Source organism: Perognathus longimembris, chromosome 1 (genome assembly GCF_023159225.1).
Source record: "Perognathus longimembris pacificus isolate PPM17 chromosome 1, ASM2315922v1, whole genome shotgun sequence".
Classification (NCBI taxonomy): Eukaryota; Metazoa; Chordata; class Mammalia; order Rodentia; family Heteromyidae; genus Perognathus; species Perognathus longimembris.
Window position 1 is genome coordinate 86,090,256 of NC_063161.1, and position 26,312 is coordinate 86,116,567.

Genomic DNA, 26,312 nt, shown 5'->3' on the forward strand with positions numbered 1-26,312 from the left:
TTGTTATACAGAAAATTAGGAAAGCTACAGATGAATAGGCAGGCATAGGGGAGGGCACAGAGCCTCCAAGCTCTGGATATACTGACCTCCATTCCTATATGTTCTGCTCTCTGAAAGCTCTCTAGACCCCATCCTTCTGGATTTTTATAAATACTTCCTTGTGTAATCAGGAACAACCATGTAGACATGTGAATGAACAAAAAAGGTTGAATCTAATACTTGATAAGTAGAGAAACAAACCCGGCAAGGCCTATCAGATGCTCAGATGCTTCTTGGCCCCTCTGTGGGGCATCCCTTCCTCTGGGTATGGGCAGGCAGGACTTCTGAGATGGGGGTCTTATGATATATCTGCTATCCAAAAAGTCAGGGGGAGATTATATTTTTAATTTCCATGTGCTGCCTTGGGGAAGTGAAGTTCCTATAGCCTGCCTTTGGAGGTAGTTATGAGGTGGGAACTATAGATAAAAAACAAAATAAGCCAAGTATGGGTGGCTCACATCTATAACCCTAGCTACTCAGAAGGCTGAGATCTGGAGGATCTGCCACTCCAGGCAGAAAAGTCTGTGATATTCTTATCTCCAACTCACTGACAAAATGCTGGACTACAGGTGTGTCTCAAGTGGTAGAGCGCCAGTTGTGAGTGAAAAAGCTGAGGAAAAGTGTGAGGCATGAGTACTGTGATCTGTACTGGCACAGAAAAAAACAATCCTGAAATATATATATATATATATATAACATACACATTATAATGTATACATATATAATATCATGTACATATATTGTATCATATATGATATAGCATATACCTATACATCTACATATATAACACACATATACATATACATAGATAGATATACATATACATAGATATCACAGTTACTATGCAGCCTTTGACTTGTCTGGATTCTTTTGTTGTTGTAGGGCCTGAACTCAGTGCAGGGGCACTATTCTTGAGCGCTTTTGTTCAAGGCTAGAGCTTCTACCAATTTGAGCTACAGCTCTACTTCCCAGTTTTCTGGGGGTTAATTGGAGGTAAGAGTCTCATAAACTTTCCTGCCAGGGCTGGCTTTGAACCCCGATCCTCAGATCGCAGCTTGCTGAGTAGTTAGGGTTACAGGCATGAGTCACAAGCACCCAGCTTTGGATTCTTACTATTTCTAAATATCCTTTGCTTTTCTTCTCTCCAACTCTTCTAATTCTTTCATGTTTATGTAAGAATGAGCATTCAACTTTCCAAAAGACAAATTCAGGCTCTCTTAGGTAGAGATGGAAAAGACTGTCTAACTGTTTCATAGGATTCCATAGTGCAGTAAATGTTCAGAAATTCAGATTATTTCCTTATCTCTAAAGAAGAAAGGTTTTTTTTTTTTTTTTTTTGGTTGGCTATGGGCTTGAACTCAGGGCCTGGGGGCTGTCCCTAAGGTATTTTTTGTTTTTGCTTATAGTTAACAATCTACCACTTTAAGCCTCAGTGCCACTTCCAAGATTCTGGTGTTTAACTGGAGGTAAGAGTCTCATGAACTTTCCTGCCCGAGTTGGCTTCCAACACCAATTTTCAGATCTCAGCCTCCTGGGTAGTGAGGATTACAAGAATGAGACACTGATGACTAGCTCAGGTTAGTTACTATTTCAGAAATTTTAGAAATCTAAGTAAAGACATGCCATGGCTTAGACCTGAACCATCTTTGCTGTTAATTACTATCTAATTTTGCCAGTTTGAATCTTTTTTGATTTCAGTTTGAGTTCTTTTCTTTCCTTTTTTTGCCAGTCCTGGGCTTGAACTCTGGTCTGGGTGCTGTCTCTAAGATTCTTTTGCTCAAGGCTAGCACTCTACCATTTGAGCCACAGTGCCACCTCCAGCTTTTTTGAGTAGTTTATTGGAGATAAGAGTCTCATGGACTTTTCTACTTTCCTTCCCAGGCTGATTTTGAAAGGTGATCCTCAGATCACTGCCTCTTGAGTAGCTAGGATTATAGGCGTGAGCTTCCTGTGCTGGCCTTAATTTAGTTCTTATGTGTGAAACTGTTTTCATGTTTGTACAAACCAATCTCACCTTTATAGGCTATATTGTTTTATTCTTTGTCTTTATAAAATGGGGAAAACTAATATTAAATTATAGTTAAAATTACAATTATACAATGTGTTTTGAGTGCTTTAATTATCAGTATGACTATTCTGAGAAGGATCCTTAATTTCATGCTTTGTTGGGAGAAAGCTTTAAAAATGCTTATGAGAAGCCAGGCACAGGTGGCCCATGCCTGTAATTCTAGCTACTCAGACTAAGATCTGAGGATCAGTTTGAAGCCAGCCTGAGCAGGAAAGTCTGTGAGACTCTTATCTTCACTAAACTACCAAAAAAGCTGAAAGTGGAGCAGTGACTCTCAGAGTAAAGAAAGTTCAGTTTAGGCATACATAGCACCAGGCCTTGAGTTTAAGCCCCAAGACCAGTATACACACTCATATACACACAAAAATGTTTATGTGAATCTGATATTTGCTGTCTGACAATATACTATTTTAACACTATAAAGCAAAAAAATATATATATACTGTATAGTTAAATGTAGTTATATACAGTCTATGTAATATATGTCTTATATTTATGCATAATTATTGTATAATCTATTATGGATTATATATATAGTGTAACTGCATTTACGGCTATATATTACAGATAGCATATGTATTATTTATAGTATATAAAGTATATTTTAAGGGGCTGAGGATATGGCCTAGTGGCAAGAGTGCTTGCCTCATATACATGAAGCCCTGGGTTCAATTCCTCCAGCACCACATATATAGAAAATGGCCAGAAGTAGCACTGTGGCTCAAGAAGCAGAGTGCTAGCCTTGAGCAAAAAGAAGCCAGGGACAGTGCCCCAGGACTGGCCAAAAAAAAAAAAAGAAAAGTATATTTTAAGAAGACTCAAATATATCTTTATAATTATAAGCATGTATTTGGTTTCAAATTCATCTGTTTTCTTTGCAATTTCATATCTTTATTTTGGCAATGAATGAGGTGTTACTGAAGAGAAATTCACAGTTTATATCTAAAGTGCTAAATGATCAACAAACTTACACATGTGGGACTCTGTTACAGCATATGAACATACTGTAATAAAAGGTAAGGTTCTAATATATACTATTAAAATTTCTTCTGCTGTAAAAGGTAAGGTTCTAATATATACTATTAAAATTTCTTCTGCTGGTGGGGGAGTGACCAAGCTTTTGTTTATAAGGCTGCTATCTTTAAAACATCAGCAAAAGGAGACAATCGACCTCATAAATAGACCAGATCCATCTCTACTTGAGGCTACAAGCTGAGGCCTTCAAGCTGATTGTACATAGCATTGGCTCTGGTTTCTCCCAACTTGAATCTTTCACCCAGACTCAGAGGCAATCAGCCCAAACCTATTTCTTGGCTCACACCAATTTCCCACCTGGCTTCTAAGATTTCAAGCAAGACAGGGACTTGCACTTTTCTAAACTGAGTCATGTTTTTCCACACTACTTTGTCCAAGGCATTCTACACCTTCACCAGCTAACTCCTTTCAAAGTGACCCAAGACTTTACCTCCTGGAGTAGCCTTCCCAGCTTCTTCTCTTCCCTTCACTCCTGATCTGCCAGCCCTCCTGCATCACAAGTCACCAGCCCTTATAGCAAAGCCTCTAAAAGACAGGGACATGTCTTTTATCACTGTCTTTCCAAACATATTCAACATAGTGGGTGTCACAGACAAGAGCTCAATAATATTTCTGAGAATGGCCCATCTGAGTTTTGCACTCTTAACATTTTAGACATCAAATGCTTCCCAAATAAAGCACACATAAACAACATAGATAAACTAAAGCTGAAACCAGGTGCCAGTGGCTTACGCCTGTAATCCTAGCTAATCAGGAGGTTGAGATCTAAGAGGACTGTGGTTCAAAGCCAGCTGAGGCAAGAATATCTATGAGACTCTTATCTTTAATTAACCTCCAGAAAACCAGAAGTGGCGCTGTGGCTCAAAGTGGTAGAGCACCAGCCTTGAGCTGAAGAGCTCAGGGACAGCGCCCAGGCCCAGAGTTCAAGCCCCACAACCGAAAAATAAGTAAATAAATGAAAACTAAAGTTGATTAACTACTAATCACAAGGAACTGTATGAAGGACAAGAACAAGAAATGTGGACAACATTAAGATGAATCAAGCTCCTCAACTATACAATACACAAATACAGGAGGGAAACAATTCCTTCTACATGCTTGAAGAGCACCTAATTAAGAGCTTTCTGGGTTGGGTTTCAAATGACTAAGTAGGAGTTCTTCAGTTTAAGGTAAAAGTATCAAAAGGCACAGTGTTCAGGTATGAAAATGAGTCATATATATATATACACATATATATGTATATATGTCCCCATCCCCCAGATCCTGAACTTGGGGTTGGCTAACTGTCCCCGAGTTTCTTCTGCTCAATGGTAGTATTCTACCACTTGAGTCACAGCTCCACTTCTGGCTTTTTTGGGGGGTAGTTTAGTGTAGCTAAGTGTTTTACAGACTTTTCTACCCAGGCTGTCTTTGAACCGTGATCCTTAGATGGCCTCCTGAGTAGCTAGGCATGAGTCACCCAGCTTAAGCTTAATATTATTATTATATATTTGTTTGTAGGTCATGGGGCTTGAACTCAGGCCCTAGGTGCTGTCCCAGAGATCTTTTGCTCAAGGCTAGTGCTCTACCACTTTGAGCCACAGCGCCATGTAGTTTTCTGGTGATTAACTAGAGATAAGAATTTCAGGGGGAGGGCGGCCGCGACCGGCGGAGAAGCTGCTTCGTTCTCTGGTCCTCCCCGCCAACATCATGCTGCAGTTCCTGCTTGGATTTACTTTGGGCAACGTGGTTGGGATGTATCTGGCTCAGAACTATGATATACCAAACCTGGCTAAAAAAATTGAAGAGATCAAAAAGGACTTGGAAGCGAAGAAGAAGCCCCCCAGTTCCTGAGGCCGTCTCCAGCACTGTATTCTGGACACATCGATTTTGCCCAGCCACCCTGGGGAGCTCCTTTACCTCCTGACCCAAAGCTTCTGTTCTTATCTGTCTCAGCCATTTCTTACTCGCTAGACCCTGGGTGTTGCCTCAGAGCAGAAATAGGGCCACAAGTTCAGAACTCCTTTCTGCTTCCAACAGCCTTACCTCCCCCTATCTTTCTCTCGTGTACTTGGGAGGCTCTAAGACTGGAATTATGGTGCTAGATTAGCAAACAAGACCTTTAATTCATAGTTTCTTTGGAATTTCTACTCTTTTGTCAAAAGAAAAATTGATGAGTTTTGTATAGCTGATCGGATATAAGTAATGCTGATTTCATAGTTAGCAATTACAATGGGTGCTTGTTAAACACTTGTTACTAAATTTTGTTGCCTCAGAGTAATTAAAATGAATGTGTAGAAGCCAGTTTCTGGTGAAGTATCCATTTATTTTATACTGCTGTCAGCTCCGTAGTTGATAATTAAATCAATAAATCAGTTTGTTATTTGCTGGGAAGTTATATTATGAGAGTCCTGACAGAACTGGGAATTTTTAAAAATGCAAAACAGTTCTCTTTTTCTCAGTAGAGTTCACAATTTATTTAGTGCATGCATTTCTTTCATGATATGTTTGTTCTGATACATTTTTTTTCCTTCAGAAATATTTTTCTTGAGACTGAAGATGCATTTGATGTTATGTGATGGATAAACGAGAAGTTGTTGATAAAGGAAATGTTACAGCTTTTCACATTAAAAATGTACTTGCATTACAAAAAAAAAAAAAAAAAAAAAAAAAGAATTTCAGGGGACTACTCTGCCCAAGCTGGCTTTGAACCATGATCCTCAGATCTTAGCCTCCTGAGTAGTTGGGATTATAGGTGTGATCCCCTGATGCCCAGAAATATTATTTTTCTTTTACTTACACAATTATAGGATTGGGAACATGGCTCAAGTAGTACAGCACCTGTCCTGCTTCACAAAGCCCCAAGTTCAAACTTCATTAATACCAAAAATAAAATATTTAAACAAAACATTAAGGTAAAGGGTATGGCTCATTGGTAGAGTGTTTGCTGCCTAATGTATGTGAGGCCCTTACAAAAGAAGGGTCAATTTTCATACTTCCATCCTAATACTGCAATATCTTTTAAAACCTTTTCATTAATTACACATACATATACACAGACTACAAACATTTATGTTTACAACATTTTGTTTTCATAAAATGGAATCATCCTAAAAGCACTGTTCTGCAACTTGCTTTGTTTTTTCATTCAATAGTAATCAGTCTCCCTTGCTGTGGTTTGGAAGTATCCCCAAAAGTTCCTTGAGTTGAGGGCTTAGACCCTATGTGCTGATGGAAGCTTCAGGAGGTAGGGCTTCATAGGAGTGCATTTGAAGGAAACATTGGGACATTGGCCCTTCTCTCTTTTTGCCTCTTGGCTGTCGTGAGGTGAAAAAACCTTACCCAGCACATGCTCCCCACGCCTTGCCACAGACTCAAAAGCAATAGAGCCAACTAACCACGGGCTGAACCCTAGGGCCAAAAGGAACCTTTTCTCCTCCTCAGTTATTTATCTCAGATGTTCTGTCACAGCATAGGAAGGTGACTAAATATATCATTATACCCAGTGGCATATCTGAATCAATTATTAGAACTTAATAAAGTAGTCTGATTTATGGATCTTTAACTTGTTGCCCTTTACAAACACATGCAAATGTGTAAGAAGAAAACACCACTAGCTTGTTTTATATGAGACATGTTATATCTTACCTGAGGAGGCAATTTCTTCCCCTCTTTTCATTCCCAATCTCTTATAAATTTCTCTCTCAGGATCAACATACATTTCATGAGAATATCCAGTCAGTTTGCAGAAAGGCTAAAAAAGTTGGAAATTTTATGAGAGTAAAGTAATGCTAATTGAAAAGCAATAATAATCAGTTAATTTAGCCTCTTCCCACACACTGGTTCAAATACTGCAATTTTTATATCTGAAACAGATTCAACCTATTTGTTCATCAATTTTCAAGATATTTACCTCAATATGATGGTAGGATGCCTGTCCAATCACTATAAGGGAGACATTTGCTTCCTTTAGAAGAAAAAGAGAATGTACATATTATTAGAAACATAGTTTATACAACTTCTCCTAATCCAACTCTTTTGTTTCTTTCCAATGCCACCTATAGGCTTCTTGAAGAGTGGAAAAAAAAGTGAAAGTGTATGAGTCAAGGCATACAAAGAAATGTTTGCATACACAGAAATTTTGGCTAAAATGTTTAATTCACAACCTGTAAAACAATTAGAAGAAAACAGCTCTATGATACTGGCTTGGGCAGTAATTTCTTGGATAAACTCCCTAATACACAGAAACAAAACCACAAACAGACAAACAAGAGTGCCTCAAATAAAAAAAAAAACCCACAAACTTCTGTATACAAAGTAAACAGAGTAAAAGACATCCCATAGACTAGAGGGAAACAGTATACAAACTATTAATCTTCTGTTAAGAGATTAAAAGTTAAAAAATAATTTGAACAATTCTGAAGAAAATCTAACTTAAAATAGACAAAGCCAGGTATAGTAAGGCAAATGCTGCATCATCTCATACTATAGATGGGATCAAACTCTCAGAAGTGAGAGAATAGTGTTTACCAGAGGGGATGGGGGCTGAGAGGGGATACAGAGATGTTACTCTAAGGATAAAAAAAGTTTTAGTTAGGAGATAGCTTTAGAAATCTGCCAACAACATGGTGATACAACTAATACTGTACATTTTTAAATTGCTAAAAAATAGATTTATGTGTTATTTAAAGATTTGTGAATAGCTTGACATTATCATTCTATAATGTTAAAATATATCAAAACATTATCCCATAAACAAAAGAAAAAAAAGACATACAGACGGAAAACATTTTTTTTCTTCAAGCCAGGCACAATGGTACATACCTGTAATCTGAGCAGAAGACCTCAAAATGAAGGCTAGTTTAGGCTACATAATGAGATCTTGTCTCAAGATTTATTTTCTTCAAAAAGTTAGTTGATGATTTACTATACTTGCCCTAAAGATATACATAAAAATAAAACTACAAAAATGGGGCTGGGTAAGTGGTCCAGGCCCATAATACTATCTATTCAGAAGGCTGAGATCTGAAGACTGTAGTTTGAAGCCAGACAGGGTGGGAAAGTGTGAGATTCTTATCTCTAATTTAACTACCTTAAAATCCTGAAGTGGAGCTATGGCTCAAGTAGTAGAATCCTAGTCTTGAGCAAAAAAGGTCAGGGACAGTACCCAGGTGCTGAGTTCAAGGCTAAGTACTGGCACCAACAAACAAACACAACAACAAAAACAACCCACAAAATTTTATTTTTCCACATCCCAATTGATGAAGGTCTGAAAGAAACATAGCTTAAGTTTTACAAAGGCTGCCCAATCCCTGCACTTGAAACCTTGCTGAGGTTGAACCTATCTATGGTGGAAAAAAAAGATTTAGGGGCAGAATCTACTGCAGACATCTTTAAGATCGATTAATATTTTCCAACAACGAAAAACTATTTGGAATCACCAGGTCTGTAATCTGAGTTACTCAGGAGTCTGAGGTGTGAAGCTGGTGCTTTGAAGCCAACCTAGCTAGGAAAGTCCATGAGGTTCTTATCTCTTAACCACCAAAAAAGCCAGAAGTGGAATTGTGGCTCAAGTGGTAGAGTGCTAGCCTTGAGCAAAAAAGCTAAGGGACATTGAGTGCCCAGGCCCTGAGTTTAAGTCTTAGTACCTGCACAAAACAAAGAAAAACAAACAAAAAATCCTGGAGTGTAACATAAAATAAAAGGAACAATTTAGGTATGTGTTTGGGGGCATTGTACAATATTTGAAAACGGGTAGTTTACTAAGTAGCATCAAAATTATTAATTACTATAGTACTTTCACAACAGATGGCAACAAATCCATTAGGGCAGAAATGGATCATTGACCCGTCTCTCCAGTTCTGGAGGTGGAGAAAACCTGGGGTGTGCCTTCCTCTGCCCGCCCCCCCCACCCCAACACATCTCATCCCTCTGGGTTTACAAATGACAAGTGACTTTCATGAAGTTGCCTAGAAACAGATGACTGCCTCGACCTCAGGAAACTTACTTGTAAGAAACTCTTGGGGATTTTAGCCAGATCTTCTACATATTCTTTGCAGGTGTAACACAGGAAATGCTGAAATCCAACAGGGGCAAAGGACAAGTTAGCAAAATTAGCGCCCGCAGGCTTCAGAAGAAACTAGGTTCTTTATTAAGCAGGAGAACAATAAACAACACCCAGAAGGATCGGAAAACAAGTGTGATGGAAGGGGGGACATTAATCAATAAGTATCGTACCTGTAAATCTGATTTATGGAATTGTTACCCCTTTGATACAGGTACTTAATAATAACAATAATACATAAAAATCGGGCTGAACCTGTCCTTCCCTTGCTGCTCTGGGGAAATGCCTTGGCCGGGTAACCGCTGGCATTCCTAAGCCACGGGTGGGCACAGGGGAAAGGCCAAGCAGTCCACCTGCGTGCCAAGCCACCAGCATCGCACTCCCCACCCCCAGCTTTCCGGACTCGCCCTCGCTCACCCGCATTCCGGGCGCTGCCGCCGCCCCCTCCCCCCCAGCCTTCTCTCCGCCCCCACTCCCGAGCCCGCCTGCAATCCGGACGTGGAGGCCCAGCCCAGGCTCCCCAAGCCCCCTCCACCCCAGCCCGCGGGCGAGGTCCGCACTCCGGGTCGCCAGCTGCCCGCACTCACCCTCACGAAGACCACCACCGCCCGGCGCTCCCGGAACAGAGCGCCGAACGGTATCCGCTCCCCGGCGGAGTCCAGAACCGGCAGCTCGGCCACGGCGTCCGCCAGAGGCTGCCCACACTCAGAGTCGGCGGGAGCTGGGGTCGCCGCACAGCCGCTGACCTGCCGCGTAATCGGAGCGGCCATCTCCGCCAGCCGCTGAAGGACAGGATCCGCTCCCTCCCGACACGCACTGGGGGAGAACTGTGGGCGCCCGGGCCGGGTGGGGCGGGGAGGGGCGCGGCTGTGAGCCTGGTGAAGGCGGGGGACAGGATTGGGGGGGGTGCTAGACAGGAGGGGCGGGGTCTTGAGGGGTGGGGCGGGAAGGACTGTAGGCTGTGAGCCTGTTAGGGGGACGAAACGGACAGGAGCCGTGGGACCTTGCGGGCAGGGCGTGGCCTGGCAGGGGGGAGGAGCGTGGGTTGTGAGTCAGATGGGAGGGAGGAAACGAGGCGGGGGGCGGGGGGAAGAAAACGGGGCGGGAGGGCGTGGCTTAGAGAGGCGTGGCCTAGAGGGGCGGAGTGGAGTGTGAGCTGTGTGCCTAGTCCGGACGAGGAGGAGCGGAGGCTCCTGGGGTGGGATGGATCGGGAAAGAATGTGGATTGTTGCGGGGGGAGTGGGGCCAGGGGGTGGACGGGGTGGGAGGAGCGTGGGCTGTGAGTATGAAGGGCTGGGACTGGGTGATCTGGAAGGAGCTGGGGCTGCAAACCTAGGATGCTTAGTCCGGGGCTCTTGGGTTGTGGTGCAAGGATGTACGGGGCGGAATGTTGGTAGACAGCACAGCTCCGGGAGGGAAGGGCTAGGCTTCGGATACTTGGAGTGGATTGGGCCGTCCTTGACCCTCAGAGGTGAGGTTAGGGAATCCCGGTTTTAATTTGGCTACATACTTTGCAAAGGTGACGAAGTGCACACGGGTTTGTGGACTCAGCTGTTCCGGATAGGAAGGGAGGAGGAGTCTCTTGGGAGGCATTACTGAAAAAGAAAGCAGGATACTTAGAAAACGTTAGTCCTACTCGAAGCTACCCTGGGTGGTTCACATCTGTAATTCTAGCTGCTCAGAAGAAACACGGTTCCAGGCTACCCTTGGCAAAAAAGTTCTCCAGACGCCACCCTAACTCTTTCCTTCCTTCCTTCCTTCCTTCCTTCCTTCCTTCCTTCCTTCCTTCCTTCCTTCCTTCCTTCCTTCCTCTGGCCCTTTCCCTCCCTCCTTCCCTCTCTTCCTCCTTCCTTTTCTCCCTCATGAGGAGCTAGAATTACAAGGATGATCCACTTAGCACCTGGTTTCTGGTCCATTTTTAATCCATTTCACTGTCCTAAATTCAGTACGTGTGTGTATGTATGTATGTGTGCTGGTACCAGGGATTGACCCCACCCTATTATTCCAGGTGCATACAGACTCCAGGCAAAACCCCAGGTATGGGCAGCAATCTGACCCTAGCCTAACTACAAACATTGCATTGTGGTCCTAGCTTGTAAGGCTGAGGCTGAAATGTGACCCCCTAGAAAGGGTTAAGAGGATGAAAGCCTGTGCACTGGACCTTGTAAAGGTCAAACCATTTGGCAAGAGAGATGTGGAACTGTTTGGGGGGCTAGGAATATAGTTTAGGGGTAGAGTGCTTGCCTAGCATGCATGAAGCCCTGGGTTTGATTCCTCAGCACCACATAAACAGAAAAAGCCAGAAGTGGCACTGTGGTTCAAGTGGTAGAGCAAAAAGAAGCAAGGACAGTGCTCAGGCCCTGAGTTCAAGCCCCAGGGTTGGCCAAAAAAAAAAAAAAAGGTTGAGATTTTGGATAATGGAATTCTTACCTATTTTCTGCCCTCACCTGCAGTCACTTGCTTCCCCCCATACTGAACTCAAGTAACCCCTGTCTCCCTACTCAGACTCCAGAAAAACCTAAACTCTAACCCATCCCTGGCACAGGCTCCAAGCCCATGGGAAGGCTGTGCCCTCATTGCTCCTCAATAAACAATCCTAGCTTGTTGAAGATGGAGTCTTAACTGTTTCTTTCCTTTTTCCTTCATTTTCCTAAGGGGATTGAACTAAGGAACTTGTGTTCTCCCTTGCTTTGTTGCTCAGGGCTGGTAGTCTCCCACTTGAGCCATGTCTCCAATCCAGCAATTTGCTGGTTAATTGGAGACAAGTCTGGTAGACTTGGTCAGTTTGGCCATGAATCTGAATCTTACAGGTCTTAGGTTCCTGGGTAGGTATGATTACTTTTGGGGGGAAGGGAGGAGAGGGGGATATCATTAATGCACCATGTAATGAAGATCTTAAATGTAGAGTTCAATCTAATCCAACATTTTATTGTGAAAAAATTTAAACACGCATTAAAAAGTTGAAAAATTCTACAATGAGCAGCAATCCTTTATCTATAACTTTATTCTTCTATTAATGTTGACTCAATCACATTATTATCCATATGTCCAGTTAGATTAATTTTGACTTGTTAGTCTCTCCTGTATGCTCACACTCTTAAGGAAACATGAAACATTTTTATAATTGAGAAAATTATTATTATTATTATTATTATTTTGGCCAGTCCTGGGCCTTGGACTCAGGGCCTGAGCACTGTCCCTGGCTTCCTTTTTGCTCAAGGCTAGCACTCTGCCACTTGAGCCACAGCGCCACTTCTGGCTGTTTTCTGTATATGTGGTGCTGGGGAATCGAACCCAGGGCCTCATGTATATGAGGCAAGCTCTCTCGCCACTAGGCCATATCCCCAGCCCGAGAGAAAATTATTTTGTTTTCAGAATTCAGAGTCTTGTACATATTAGGAAGGAGCACTACCACTGAGTCACACCCCAGCCTCATGAATAAGTTTATTTTAGAAACATGTGTCAGGAGTCCATGTGTTATGTTTTTAAGCCCTTTCTAGCGAAGATCCTTAGGTAAGACCATTCCAATGAGATAATGCACAGGTATGTGTCAAAGGTGGGCTGACAGGGAGAGGCATTAAGTGGCTCAGAAGTGTTGTTTCAATGCCATACTTCATGAGGCACCTACGTTCCTCACCTCAGCTACAGAAAATGTATGAATTAGTGTAGCCTATTGGAGACCCAACTGTCCTGGATATAGAGGTTGGTCTGTCACTGGATTCTCTTTAGTGGTGACAGAATGGCCAGATTTGCAGGGCTAGACCAGATAATGTTCCAGATCTTTTGTCTTAATCATAAGTTCACTCACGTTTGTGACTGCATTTGGAGTTCAAAAAATATGATCCCTGGCTGGACTTGAAGTCCCATCTATACAGGAGGTGGAAATAGGAGTGTCACTGTTAGATGCCAGCTTGCACAAACAGTGTGAAGCCCTTGCTAGGGGATTGACTCTAGTGCTGGAGCAGTAAACTCCAAGCCCTGACTTTGATCCCTAGAATAATCAATAAAGAAAATATGATCGTCCAGAGTATTTGTCAAATGAAGCCCTTGGGGGGGGTGGGTAGCGGTAAGTGCAGTCAGGAGCTTGGGACCAGTTTGACTTTGCCATCAAGTGCTAGAGAGGCTTATTTGTCATCCTCTATTACTGGGCATGTTGTGTGCTCAGTAATGGTATGAGAAGCCTGGCAATGTACTTAAAAGAATTTAATCATAACTCCTTTTTAAAATAAAGATGTAGCTGGGCACTAGTGGCTCATTCCTATAGTCCTTAGCTACTCAGGAGGCTGAGATCTGATCTGAGGATTGCAGTTCAAAGCCAGCCCAGGCAAGAAAGTGTGAGACCCTTGTCTCTAATTAACTACCAGAAAACTGGAGTGTTACTGCAGCTCAAAGTGATAGAGCACTAGCCTTGAGCAAAATGAACTCAGGTACAGCACCCAGGCCCAGAGTTCAAGCCCCATGACTGACAATAAGTAAATAGACAGACAGATAGATGAATAAATCAATTAATAAATAAAAAGATGTAATTTTGGGCTCAAGATCCCTTTAATACCCTGGAGTACACAGTAGGACATTTTACATGTTTGAAGAAAACAGAAGTGAAAATGAATATGGTGCTATCTAATCTTCCTCCAAGGTCTGAAGAGCTGTTCAGAGACTAACCAACACAAGATTCCCTTAGTGTGTGATTGTGGTTATGAGGGAATGCAATAAAATACTGCTTCTTTAATTAGCTAATTAATTATTCTTATTATACAGGTGATGTACAGAGGAGTTACAGTAACACAAGTCAGATAATGAGTATATTTCTTGTTTGACAGTGTCACCGCTTTCCTTGCTCTCTCCTAGTACCTCATTAATTTATAAATCCTACATTTCCCCCCTTACTTCCTGTTTCCCTCTCCTTTATTTCTAGCACTGGTGATCAAACCCAGGGCCTCATGTATGCTAGGCAAATCATCTACCACTGAGATACTATATAAGTACTATATTTTCAAATGCGTACAAAGGCATTAGGACATAAATACTTTTTTCATCATTTGGACCGTGTGTGTGTGTGTGTGTGTGTGTGTGTGTGTGTGTGTCTTGGGGCTTGCACTCAGGGCCTGGACACTGTCCCTGAGACTTTTTTGCTCAAGAATAGCACTTTACCAATTGAGCCACACCTCCACTTCCAGCTTTTTGGTGGTTAATTGGAGATAAGAATCTCATGAACTTTCCTGTCTGGATTGACTTGGGACCTCGATCCTTAGGTCTCAGCTTTCCTGTAGGATTACAGGTATGAGCCAACAATGACCTACTTGGACCAAAGTTCTTAATAAAGGGAATTGTAAGGCATTTTTTTCCACCAATATGTGCTGTCAATAAATTGATGAGAATCTGGAGGCACATTATACCAAGAAAGTTTGGGAATCTCTTTTAGACAGTTTTCCTGGCTTTCAAAACACTGCAATTTCTGGTCTAGGATTCATCATGTTGTCAATCTCTCAATGCTCAGAAAAATTGAATTCAAGGAAGATGGAGTCTAATATGCACAAGCTCTGCTCAGTGGCTAAAGGACTTTGGACAACCACCTGCCTGGGTTTTATTCTCCACTCCCACACCTCCATGAGGTGCACAGCCCTCTCAGCTAAAGGATTTGGCAGTCACTCCCCATCTTAAGGTGTTAGATTCTACTGTTATTCTTGAGAACTGAAAGTGAGAATTTGGTTGGCCCAAGGCCCTGGCACAATCTCACATTCAACGGCTGCTATTTCTATTCAGGATGCACCAGAGATGAGCCTCACCCAACTTTGGATGCCCAGATTTCATAGGCTTTTTTGGGCTAGCTACTTACTGATTCTAACCAGTTTCACACTGATCTCTCAAGAGGTAGTCAAAAGTCTCCAAAGGTCCCAGTTGAACCTGGAAACAAGCAGGCTACTTCCCATCACTGAATCATCTTATACATCAGTTAAGTTCCCCAGCAATAGCAGAGGCTGTTCTGTGCCTCAGAGTTCTAGTCCCTGAGTAGACTGGGAACATATGTGCTGTTAGTTCAACAAATATTCTGGTTGCATTTCAGAGCCCTAATCTTATGACTTCTGGCTAGCAGTATGCTGCACACTTTATTTTCTTGAAGTACTTGTTACATGTATAAATAAATTATTTGTTTCTACTCTGTAGACTGTAAGCTACCTAAAAACAAGGTACCTAGATATTTTGTTCTTTTTTTTTGGTGGGGGGCGGGATGTCAGTTGTGGAGCTGGAACTCAGGGCCTAGATGCTGCCCAAGCTCTTTTTGCTCAAGGCTAGTACTCTACCACTTTGAGCCTCAGCTCTACTTCCAGTTCTCTGGTGGTTAATTGAAGTTAAAAGCCCCAGGATTTTCCTGCCCCAGCTGGCTTTGAACTGCAATCCTCAGATCTCAGCCTCCTAAATACCTAGGATCTCAGCCTCCTGAGTAGCTATCAGGATTTCAGCTATCAGCACACAGTTTATGTTGTGTTCTTTATATCTCCAGAATCTACCAAGAAGATAGTACCTAGAAAGTGCTGAATAAATATTTGTAAATGAATGAAATTCTTTTTTCTTTTAAGTTTAGTCTTCTAAATCTCCCAGTACCTGTTCTCCTTCTCCTCTGTCTTTAATGTTTTCCCTCTCTACCATCACTGCATAGATTCATAGAGGCAGCTCAGGAATTTAAAAAAAATTGGGCATAGAACAAGCCACCTATGCACAGATGTTTCAAAGACATGATTAAGTCATTTTATGGTCAGAATGAAATATGTACTCTTGGTAAATGGTATGATTCTCCCTCCTTAGCTGAACTGATGAACAGAACATTTATGATGTGGGCAATTTGGGGAACTGGACAGGGTCAGGGCTGAGTGTGGCTTTTCACAAAACCTGATCAGAAAAAGGCAAAAAGAAGATTGAAAATAACTAGAAGGTAGATGTAGAACAATTTTTTTATGCTGGTACCTCCATCTAAGACAGATGATATGTCTACTGCAGTCCAGATGAGAAGTCTAGTTCTTAGGAAGCTTGGCGCTGGGGGCTCATGCCTGTAATCTTAGCTACTCAGAAGGCCGAGATTACCAAAAAAGCTAGAAGTAGGGCTGTGGCTCAAGTAATAAATAGTGTGCTAGTTTTGAATAAACTGAGGGACAGCATTCAGGTCCTGAGTTCAAGCCCCAGGACTGGAACACATACATAAAGTTCTTTATGGCCCAGTGCTAGTGGCTCATACCTATAATCCTAGTTACTCAAGAAGGCTGAGATCTGAAGTTTGTAGTCCAAAGCCAGTCCGCGTAGGAAAGTCTGTAAGATTCTTAGCTCTAGTTAACCACTAGAAAACCACAAGTGCTGCTGTGGTTCTAAGTGGTAGAGGAAAATAGCTCAGGGACAGTGCCTAGGCACTGAGTTCAAGCCCCACAACTAACAAGAAAAAAGAAAAGTTCTTTATGAACTCAGGCATGACCAACAGTTCCAACCTTTCCCCTCTGCTCCTCCAGTAGGATAAGATGAAGAGCAGCCTGACTCTGAATTGTTGGCTAAGTAGGATGGATTCTCCTTAATCCGTGAGTAAAGGTGGGTCAGGTTTGCCCCAAAATAGAGTGAGAGGGGTGCCTAGAGGCCTAGCATGGGACTCACTGTTGCTTTCCCAATATCAAGAAGATCACCACATGAACACTAATCCACAGCAACCCAGAATATTTTGAGGACCTAGGCAGTTATGGATAGATATGAGGGTATGACCATCCAAGTAAAGCAAGTATTATTGCAGCTAGGAATTGGAAAAAACATCCATTACTCCAGTATCTGAAGGTATTTTAGGACTGGTTAGTTTATTAGGAGAGACCTCTGTAGGGGAATTTTAGCTCTACAGATAGGTAGTAAAGACATTTGTAAGAGGGGAATCAAAAGAAGACCTTATTGCTTTCCCACCAGTAGGAGAGTAATAAATACATGACAGATTCAACTCCTAGATAGGTGACAAACCCCCAATTGTACAAGCTTCCAGGTAGACATGCTGGAATTTGAGAAACCATGAAGGATTTATATAGATCAAAGTGTTATGATCTACCCACAGTACTTTCAGTAGCCCTGCCTGGCTGGTAAAGAAGCTGGATGGAACTTGAAGAGCATGACTATTGACCACATGCAGATAAACAAGGTGATACCTCTTATCCATGCTGCATGCTTAATTTTACTCAGATACTGGATAAAGTCCTATCTCTTGGTTCTGGGCAAGCTCTCTTGAGCTTATCTATGATTTCTTAACATCCATTTACAAACAAACTCACAGATAGACTTAGTATATCTTCTTTTAGGAGGCTAGACAAATGGGTATTCCAGGTGCTGACTTAGATGGAGCTATATAACCCTGCTATCTGGCATGATGTCATGGCTAAGTACTTAATTCAGTCCTCATTCCCTACTGATACTGTCTGATCCATTATATTGATATTATGCTAATTATTTAAGATTAGATGCTTACAGGATTCAGTAGAATGACTAATCTCCTATGCCTAAAAGGAAAGACTGCCAACATCAATAAGGTTCAAGGCCTTTATGGCCCATAAAGTTCCTTGGGGTAGTCTAATTAGGTAAGATCTATTGTACACCGTAACAGATAAAGTACAATCTTCCCTCTCTCCTAAAAAGGAAGAATATATATATCAGATTTGGTGAGACTCAGGGGTCACTGGATGCTTTTGTTCTTCATCTAGTCTATGTCCATTATATTGCCTAAGAAGGAATCCACATGGGATTGGGATGTTCTCCATTAGGAAGCACTTGGAAAGGCAAAAGCTAAAGAGTACCTCGCTGTAAGAAAGTTGATGGATGCAGATGTCATCAACATAGGAGGTTGCATGAGTTGATTGTTTGTCAAAAGGTATATCTATGTTTTGAGTCACATCTCTGAAAGAAACTGGAAATTAGATATACCTCTTTAGCAGTTTCTAGCAGTCGACAATAACTGCTGTACAGACACTTGAAAGGCACTGGTGGGCCATACTGTAATCCTAGCTACTCAGGAGGCTGAGAACTGAGGATCATGATTCGGAACCAGCCAGAGCCTGAAAGACTGTGAGATCCTTATCTTCCATTAAGCAGCAAAGTCCAGCCTTGAACAAAAGAGAGTGTCTAGGCCTTGAGTGCAAGCCTCAGTACCTGTACACACACAAAGAAAGGACAGACATTGACCAATTACAGTGCAGACCTCTAAAAAGAAGTGGGTATGAAACAAGAGCTTAAAAGCTGCTTTTGCTAGAGAATACTTACTTCTTACTTGGGCCCACAAATTAACCAAAGGCAGGACAGAAGAGGAGCACCCAGTCTCCATTTAGTATCTCTGCTTGAGCCACTATGAATTCAGGAACAATAGTTGGTATTTATATCTACCTCTCCCCCTAATGGAGAACACAGGGTTAAACCTTTTTTCCTCAAGCTAATCAGGCAATATGTACTTCCATGTTGATTACGGAACTATTCAGTGTCTGTAAACTAGTGAACAGATAAAGAAAATGTAGTATATAAGCACACTAGAATATTAGTTGGCTGGAAAAAAATGAAATGCTGTCAGTTGCAAACTTCATGGTTGAAACTGAAGATCATTAAATTAAGTGAATGAACTAGGCTTCAGAGACTAATACAACATGATCTCATTTATATGTGGAATCTTAAATGTTGATCTCAGAAACTGAGAGTAGAATGGTGGTTATCAGAGACAGAGAATAGGATGATGGCTTAGTAGAGAAGATTGGCCAATGGGTACAAAGTTATAGTTAGGTAGAGGTAAGAAGTTCTTCTATGCTACTGCTCAGTAAGGTGACAATGGACAACAATTATGTAATGAATATTTCAAAACAGATTCTGATATTTATACATTAAAGGAATGGTAAAGCTGGGTCCTAGTGGCTCATACCTGTAATCCTAGCTATTCAGGAGGCCAAGATCTGAGGACTTCAGTCTAAGCCAGTCCAGGCAGGAAAGCCCATGATCTTCAATAACCACCTAAAAAGTAGAAGTAGAAGTAAGGCTCAAGTGTTAGATCATTAAGCACTGAGCATAAAGCTCAAGTATGGCACCCAATCCCTGAGTTCAATCCCCAGGACTCACACACACACACACACACACACACACACACACACACACGATAAATGTTTGAGAAAATAGTATGTTTAACCTGATTTAAATATGATACCACACAATATATTATATGCATTATAAAACAGCACAAAGGCAGTTCATTATTATGTACACTTTAAAATATTAATTTATCAGTTAAATAACAAGAAAAGAGAAAAATTATGAAAATAATAGGTGGTGGTGATTATGTTTGAGGAGAATACTAATATACTGCTGATGGTTATATAAATGGTATAGATGTAAATACTGTGAAAAATGGTGACTATTAAAGATAAACAGAGTTTCCATGTAACTAAAAAATGCCACACCTGGGTTTATTCCACAAAGAAATGAAAACAGATGTACACACAAAAACTTGCTGCACAAGTTAACAGCCACTCAGTAACAGCCAAAACAAAATGATTCATTTTCCTTGCCTGATGGATAAATAAAATGTGATATTTCCTATTAGCAAGAAAATCAAGTAGAAGTCTAGTTTTTCTTTCTAGTTTTGAACTGATTTTGAAGTTTGGCCTGAGTAGCAAAGTAAGAACAAGACCTCAGAAAGGAAAAGTATATATCAGTACAATAAAACATTATTCAGTCATAAAAAAGACATACTGATACACACTATAACACAGATGAACGTTAAAAATAGTATGTTAAGTGAAAGAAAAAGTCATAGAGATCACACATTACTTATTTTATATTTTAGAAATATCCACAGTAGACACACACCTGTAATCCTAGCTAGTCATGAAGTAAAGATTGCAGAAAATCATGATTTGATGCTATCCCAGGGGAAAAGTTTTCAAGACTAAAAGTTGTTTTATAAAATTCCAATCAGCATTTCAAGATTTCTATGACTGACTTTTCCTTTTGGATGGTTGTATTTGCTAACCCCCAATAATCCAAATTTTCATTTGAATAAAAATTTAATGATTCTAGGGCTGGGAATGTGGCTTAGGGGTAGAGTGCTTGCCTAGCATGCACGAAGCACTGAGTTCAATTCCTCAGTACCACATAAACAGAAAAAGCTGGAAGTGGCCTTGTGGCTCAAGAGGTAGAGTGCTAGCCTTGAGCAAAAGGAAGCCAAGGACAGGCCCTGAGTCCAAGCCCCAGGACTGGCCAAAAAAAATTAATGATTCTAATAAAATTGAACATGCATAGCAATATATTTATATTTTATATTTAACATGTGTGTTATTAATAAATACTTCAAAATGGTCCTGAACTGGAAGCTGGTGGCTTACAAATATAATTCTAGCCACTCAGAAGTAGAGGAGGATCTTCTGTTTTTTTTTTTTAGGAGGATCATCTTCCAAGGCCAGTCCAAGCACAAAGTTCAAGAAACCCTTTCTCAACTGATGGCTTGGAGTGGTAGCATGCACCTGTTATCCTAAACTAGGTAGGAGGCTAACATAGGAGAATTGAGGTTTCAGGACAATCCTGGGCAGAAAAGTCTAAGTCTCCATCTCAACAGAAAGAAGCTGAGCATAGTTGCTTGTGCTTGTCATCCCAGCTAGGATAGAAAGCCTGAAATAGTTTAGGCATATGTCTGTGCAGAAAGTGTGATCCTATCTCAAAAAAAACCACTGCAAAGAAATGGCTAGAGACATGCTCCAGCTTTAGGACATCTGCTTGGCAAGCATAAGGTCTTGAGTTCAAACCGCAATATTGCAAAAAAAAAAATGGACATACACAGTGATGTCATTATATAGTGGAAGTTCAACTCCGGAAAGAGAAAGTAAGAATGTTCTATGTATCAGAGCTGGCTTTTATGGGATGAAGTACAGCTCGGCAGTAGAACAGCTTTCAGTAAGTACAAAGCCCTGAGTCAAGACTCAGTACTGACACAAAAACAAACAAAAAACTCTGGCTTTTAAAGACATGGAAAGAGGGTCATTAATGATCTCATTAAAACATGGAGATGGGGCTGGGTACTTATGGCTCGTGATTGTTATTTTACCTACTCAGAAGCCTGAGATCTAAGGATCACAGCCCAAAGCCAGCTCCAGCAGAAAAGTCTGTGAGATTCCATCTCCTATTAATCTCTTGGACTAAAAGTGTGGATCAGGTGGTAGAGTGCTATCTGCAAATAGAACAAACAAACAAAGAAACAAACAAAAACAAGAACGCAATGTCCTGAGTTCAAGCCCTGGTACTAGATGGAAATAAAACACACCAAGATGGGACTTAGGGTATTGCTTGGTAGTAGAGTCCTGACATGGCATGGTTTTGATTGCTAGCCTTGCAAAAAACGAACAAACAAAATTTTCACCAAGAAAATAAGAACATTATTTCAATACAATTAATAATTTTCACAAGAATTTCATCTCTACAATTAATCAAAAGATATTTTGTAATTTTAACATTTGTATTTCTAAATTTGCTAAATTCTTAAGGAAAACAAATGGTTTTAAAAGATGAAATTTCTCAGTTCCTATATTAAAAAACAAACAAACAAACCCAAAAGCCCAACCTTGCTGATCGTGCTCTCCTGTCTGATGCCCAGGAACTGGAGTGAGCAGAGCTTTGCTCTGCCCTTCTGAATCCCAGACTGACAGGATAGAGGCAGCAGCTCTATGGTAATTGACAAATGTTTTCACAGAAATTTTAAGCATTCTGTTTCTCCTTAAAGTACTACCCAGTGTTTATTCCTCTACCAGTCAGAAGACAGCTGGTGTTTTTCAATTCTTGACAATAAAATCACCACAATGTAAAATTAACATGGGGAATTTTGAAAACAAAATTTCAACTTATTTAAAAAATGCATTTTCTTTGAATTGCTTTATATATCTACATGGGGTGGTAGTGCAGATTTACTGTTTATAGTGCTGTAACTACAGGAATCTGGTAATATAAATTCTTGAATTTTGGGGCTGGGGATATAGCCTAGTGGCAAGAGTGCCTGCCTCGGTATACCCGAGGCCCTAGGTTCGATTCCCCAGCACCACATATACAGAAAACGGCCAGAAGCGGCGCTGTGGCTCAAGTGGCAGAGTGCTAGCATTGAGCGGGAAGAAGCCAGGGACAGTGCTTAGGCCCTGAGTCCAAGGCCCAGGACTGGCCAAAAAAAAAAAAAAAAATTCTTAAATTTTGTTCCTCTTTTTCAGTATTGTTTTAGCTCTTCTAGTTCCTTAATCTGTCTATGTAAGTTGCAGAATTAGCAGGTCAGTATCTATTTAAAAAAAAAAAAGATTGCTGAAATTTGAGATACAGGGTATCGTTTTTTTTGCCAGTCCTGGGCTTGGACTCAGGGCCTGAGCACTGTCCCTGTCTTCCTTTTTTTTTTTTTTTTTTTTTTGTTCTCAAGGCTAGCACTCTACCACTTGAGCCACAGCACCACTTCTGGCCGTTTTCTATATATGTGGTGCTGGGGAATCAAACCCAGGGAGTCAAGCACTGTTGCCACTAGGCCATATTCCCAGCCCAGTACTGGGTATCTTAATGGCATTGAGTCTGTCAGTGATAATGGTATATCTCATGTGGACCTTTGACTTCCTTCATCTGTGCATTTTAAACACTATGTGGATCCTAAACATACTTTGACAGAGATGTTCATAACCAAATTTCTTTCCTCCCTCCCTCCCTCCCTCCCTCCCTCCCTCCCTCCCTCCCTCCCTCTTTCCTTCCTTCCTTCTTTCCTTCCTTCCTTCCTTCCTTCCTTCCTTCCTTCCTTCCTTCCTTCCTTCCTTCCTTCCTTCCTTCCTTCCTTCCTTCCTTCCTTCCTTCTTCTCTCCCTTCTTTCTATCTTCATTATTGCAAATGCATTTTTAAATGTCAAATTATAGTTGTGCATTGCTGGTAAATAGGAATGACTTTTTTACATTAACTTTTTATCCTCCAAGTTTGCTAAACATCCTCCTTATTTAAAGCCAGCTGTTCTGGCAGAGTATTTGGCATTTTCCACATATATAATAATTTTACCTGAAGATAGAGACCATTTTGTTTCCTCCTGTATGACTATGGGACTTTCATATTTTTCTGTTGCCTTTATGATACTAGTTAAGACTTGCAGGATGATACTGAATAGGAGCATTGACAGATCATTGCTGCCCTGCTCCTCTGGGTGCTGTTGTGACAAAATATCAGAGACCAGGTAACTTATAAGAACATAAATTTATTACTTACAATTCCAGAAACTTGGAAGTCTAAGGAGCAATCAGGTTTGGAATCTGGTAAAGGTCAAATCTCTTCCAGAAGAGGTGGGAATGTTGAACTAATTACTGCCACTGGATTCTAGCTTCTCCAAAGGTGACCTTCAGTCTGTGGATTTTTATTCTTCCTCTGAACAGTCAATGCTTTGGGGACAAGTCGTCATGGGTGTCTAGAGTAGTTACAGATTTTGTTTTGTTTTTAGATTTTTGCCAGTCCTGGGTTTGCATTCAGGCCCTGGGCTTGCATTCAGGGCCTGGGCTATGTCTTTGAGCTGTTTCAGCTCAAGGCTAGTGCTCTATCACTTGAGCCACAGCTCCACTCTTGGCTTTTTGGTGGTTAGTTGGAGATAAGAGTTTCATGGACTTTCCTGTCCAGGCTGGCTTTGAATCAGAGCTTAGATCTCAGCCTCCTGAGTAGCGAGGATTATGGGTATGAGCCACTGGCTCTCAGCAGTTATAGGTGTTTGAGAGGGCAAATGGTAGCAGCATGCTTGAGAAGTTACACATTGGTTCTGACCTCCTTTTCTGGGGATCAAAACACTAGTTACGAAAATCCACCAGCCCTCTCATCAAAAAAGACAGTTTATAGGCTTATGTTTGCCTGTACTTTGCCTTCTGCCAGAAATGCTCTTGCTCCTTTTAAAACTACTCTTACTTCATAATCATGTGAAGAGTCAAGCTGTTTCATGTTTGGGAGTAGCATGGACATTACCTGTGACAATGACAGAGTCCAAGCACCACTGAAGACTTGATGGACTGGAATCTACCTTGTAGCAAGACTCACAATGTTTGTAGAACATTATTGGTAATGCCTTCCTACCTAAAAGTCTACAACTTAGAGCTACCTCCTCCATAGAGACTTCTCTAGCCCATTTACCTACCCCAGAAGGCTTCAGGGATGGTGAGAGTTATGACTATACTGCTACATTTATAAGTATCTCTAGTTCATGAGTCTTTCTCTTCTATTAGCTGTCAGCTGTGAGGCTAAGTTGCTATTCTTCATGGCATCAGGTCAACGAATACAAGCCTCATAGTTGGGTGTCCTCATCCTGAATTTTGGCCTTTCCTGTATTTCCCCTTGATGTTCCTGAAGTGGAAGCACCTGGTAGATGAGACCATCCAGTCATAAGGGTCTTTAGGTATTGTAGAAATCAAATGGAAGTATAAGATGAACATTTCTCACGTTGTTGCTTTTGAGAGCTTTTTTTGTGTCTATGAAATAACGCTTTAGATAACTGATACTTTGCCTCAATAATGAAAAATAGTTTTCAAGACAGAAATTATAGGTAGATAGTGTTCGAAAACTGCACTAATGTACACAGATTTTGTTTGTGTATGGGTATGTGTGTGAGTGTGTGTGCTGGTACAGGAGCTTAAACTCAGGGTTTGGGTGCTGTCCCTGAGCTTCTTGCTTGATTAAGGCTCTATCACTTGAGCCACTGTACTCCTTCTGGCTTTTTGGTGATTGATTGGAAATAAGAATCTCACAGACTTTTCTTGCTTGTGCTGGCTTTGAACTGTGATCCTTATATTTCAGCCTCTTGAGTAGCTAGGACTTTAGGTGGGAGCCACTGGTGCCTGGTGCCATTAAGTTTTTAAAGAGATCTTTGGTCGCTTTTCAAACTTTTCTTTATGGTGGTGGTAGTAGTGCATCTTAAATGAACCTGTGGCCTCATATATATTAAGTACGTTTTCGACCACTGAGCTATACCAGACCCTAATTTTGAGACTTTTTCTACTTGTATTTTCTGACATCTTTTGCTTTTAGATATTTTAGAATGTTTATATGAGTCTGCTATAATTTAAAGCTTATTTGTATGATCATCAGATCTCAGCCTCCTGGATTAGAGGTGTGAGCCACTGGCACCCGGCAAAAAAAAATTTCTTTTTTGTTATCTTTGTTCTCTGAGACAAGATCTTACTCATACTTGCTAGGTAGCCATACTACCACAGAGCTAGCTTTGAATTTAAGATTCTCCTCCCATGCTCTAGCCTCCCAACTGCTAAAATTATAAGTATGTGCCATTATACCCAGATGCTTATATTTTAAAAGGAAAATGAAAAGCATCTGACAGCAGAGATACTTTTTTTTATAATTTGGACTTTTTAAAACATATGTTGTTCAGTTGGGCATGATTGTTATGATTATAATCTCAGCTCCTCAGGATGCTGAGATCAGAAGAATCATACTTTGAGGCCAGGCCCAGCAAAAAGTTCACGAGACCTCTTTCTCTACCAATAACTGGGTGCAGCAGCACAAAATTGTCATCACAGCTACTCAGGGATTGCTGCTCCAGGCTAGCCCAAGTGAAAAAAGTTCATGAGATTTCATCTGATTGGAAAAGGTTGGCGTGTCCAGCTGTGACAGGAAATATAAAGTAAGAGGAGTGCAAGAAGACACTTAGCCAGGAAAACTGAGAGTGTCTTATAATAACAAGTGTAAATAAAAGAGATGGAGGCATGGCACTGTGATAGAAAACCTACCTAGCAAATGCAAGGACCTAAGTTCAGACTTCGCTGCCACTAAACATTGTTTGTCCCATCCTATTCTTTGTGATGCTCTCTAGATGTTTTCCTATTGTACCATTCATAGTTCAAAGCCTGCCCAGGCAGAAAACACTGTGAGACTCTAAACTCCAATAAACTATTCAGCAAAAGCTGGATAATGGTGCTATGGCTCAAGAGGTATATAGCGCTAGTGCCCAGGCCCTGAGTTCAAGCCCCAGGACTGGAAAAAAAATGAAGAAAGAAACAATAGAAATTTCATTTTTGAACTTAAAGCTGTTATATGTGAAGATGTTATTTCCAAACTAGATGCTACATAGTGTCAAGCAACTAACAAGGAGATGGT

At 41.1% G+C, this 26,312-nt stretch overlaps 2 protein-coding genes across 7 annotated transcripts in view; one reads left to right on the forward strand and one right to left on the reverse strand.

Moving 5' to 3' along the window:
- Positions 1-10,053, reverse strand: part of Prxl2c (peroxiredoxin like 2C) — a 96,808-nt gene extending 86,755 nt beyond the window's left edge. For 4 of the 6 annotated variants that reach the window (XM_048331741.1, XM_048331732.1, XM_048331722.1 and 1 more), the window contains exons 1-4: positions 9,773-10,053; positions 9,129-9,197; positions 7,035-7,088; positions 6,770-6,875 (exon numbers count right to left, since the gene is read on the reverse strand). In XM_048331741.1, coding sequence (XP_048187698.1) covers positions 6,770-6,875; positions 7,035-7,088; positions 9,129-9,197; positions 9,773-9,955 — 412 coding nt within the window. In that variant the 5' untranslated portion in view covers positions 9,956-10,053. Of the gene's footprint in view, positions 1-3,572; positions 3,668-6,769; positions 6,876-7,034; positions 7,089-9,128; positions 9,198-9,772 lie in introns of all 6 variants that reach the window. The other 2 variants (XR_007208743.1, XM_048331713.1) reach the window with 2 other exon arrangements.
- On the forward strand, positions 4,788-5,519 carry LOC125340302 (short transmembrane mitochondrial protein 1). The gene has a single exon (XM_048331759.1). It carries the CDS (start codon positions 4,832-4,834, stop codon positions 4,973-4,975), a length of 144 nt encoding a protein of 47 aa, XP_048187716.1. The 5' UTR covers positions 4,788-4,831; the 3' UTR covers positions 4,976-5,519.
- Positions 10,054-26,312: the final 16,259 nt, after the last annotated feature.

Bases quoted from the DNA above. Each gene is read 5' to 3' on its own strand.
- LOC125340302 (XM_048331759.1), top strand. From the start codon at position 4,832: ATGCTGCAGTTCCTGCTTGGATTTACTTTGGGCAACGTGGTTGGGATG.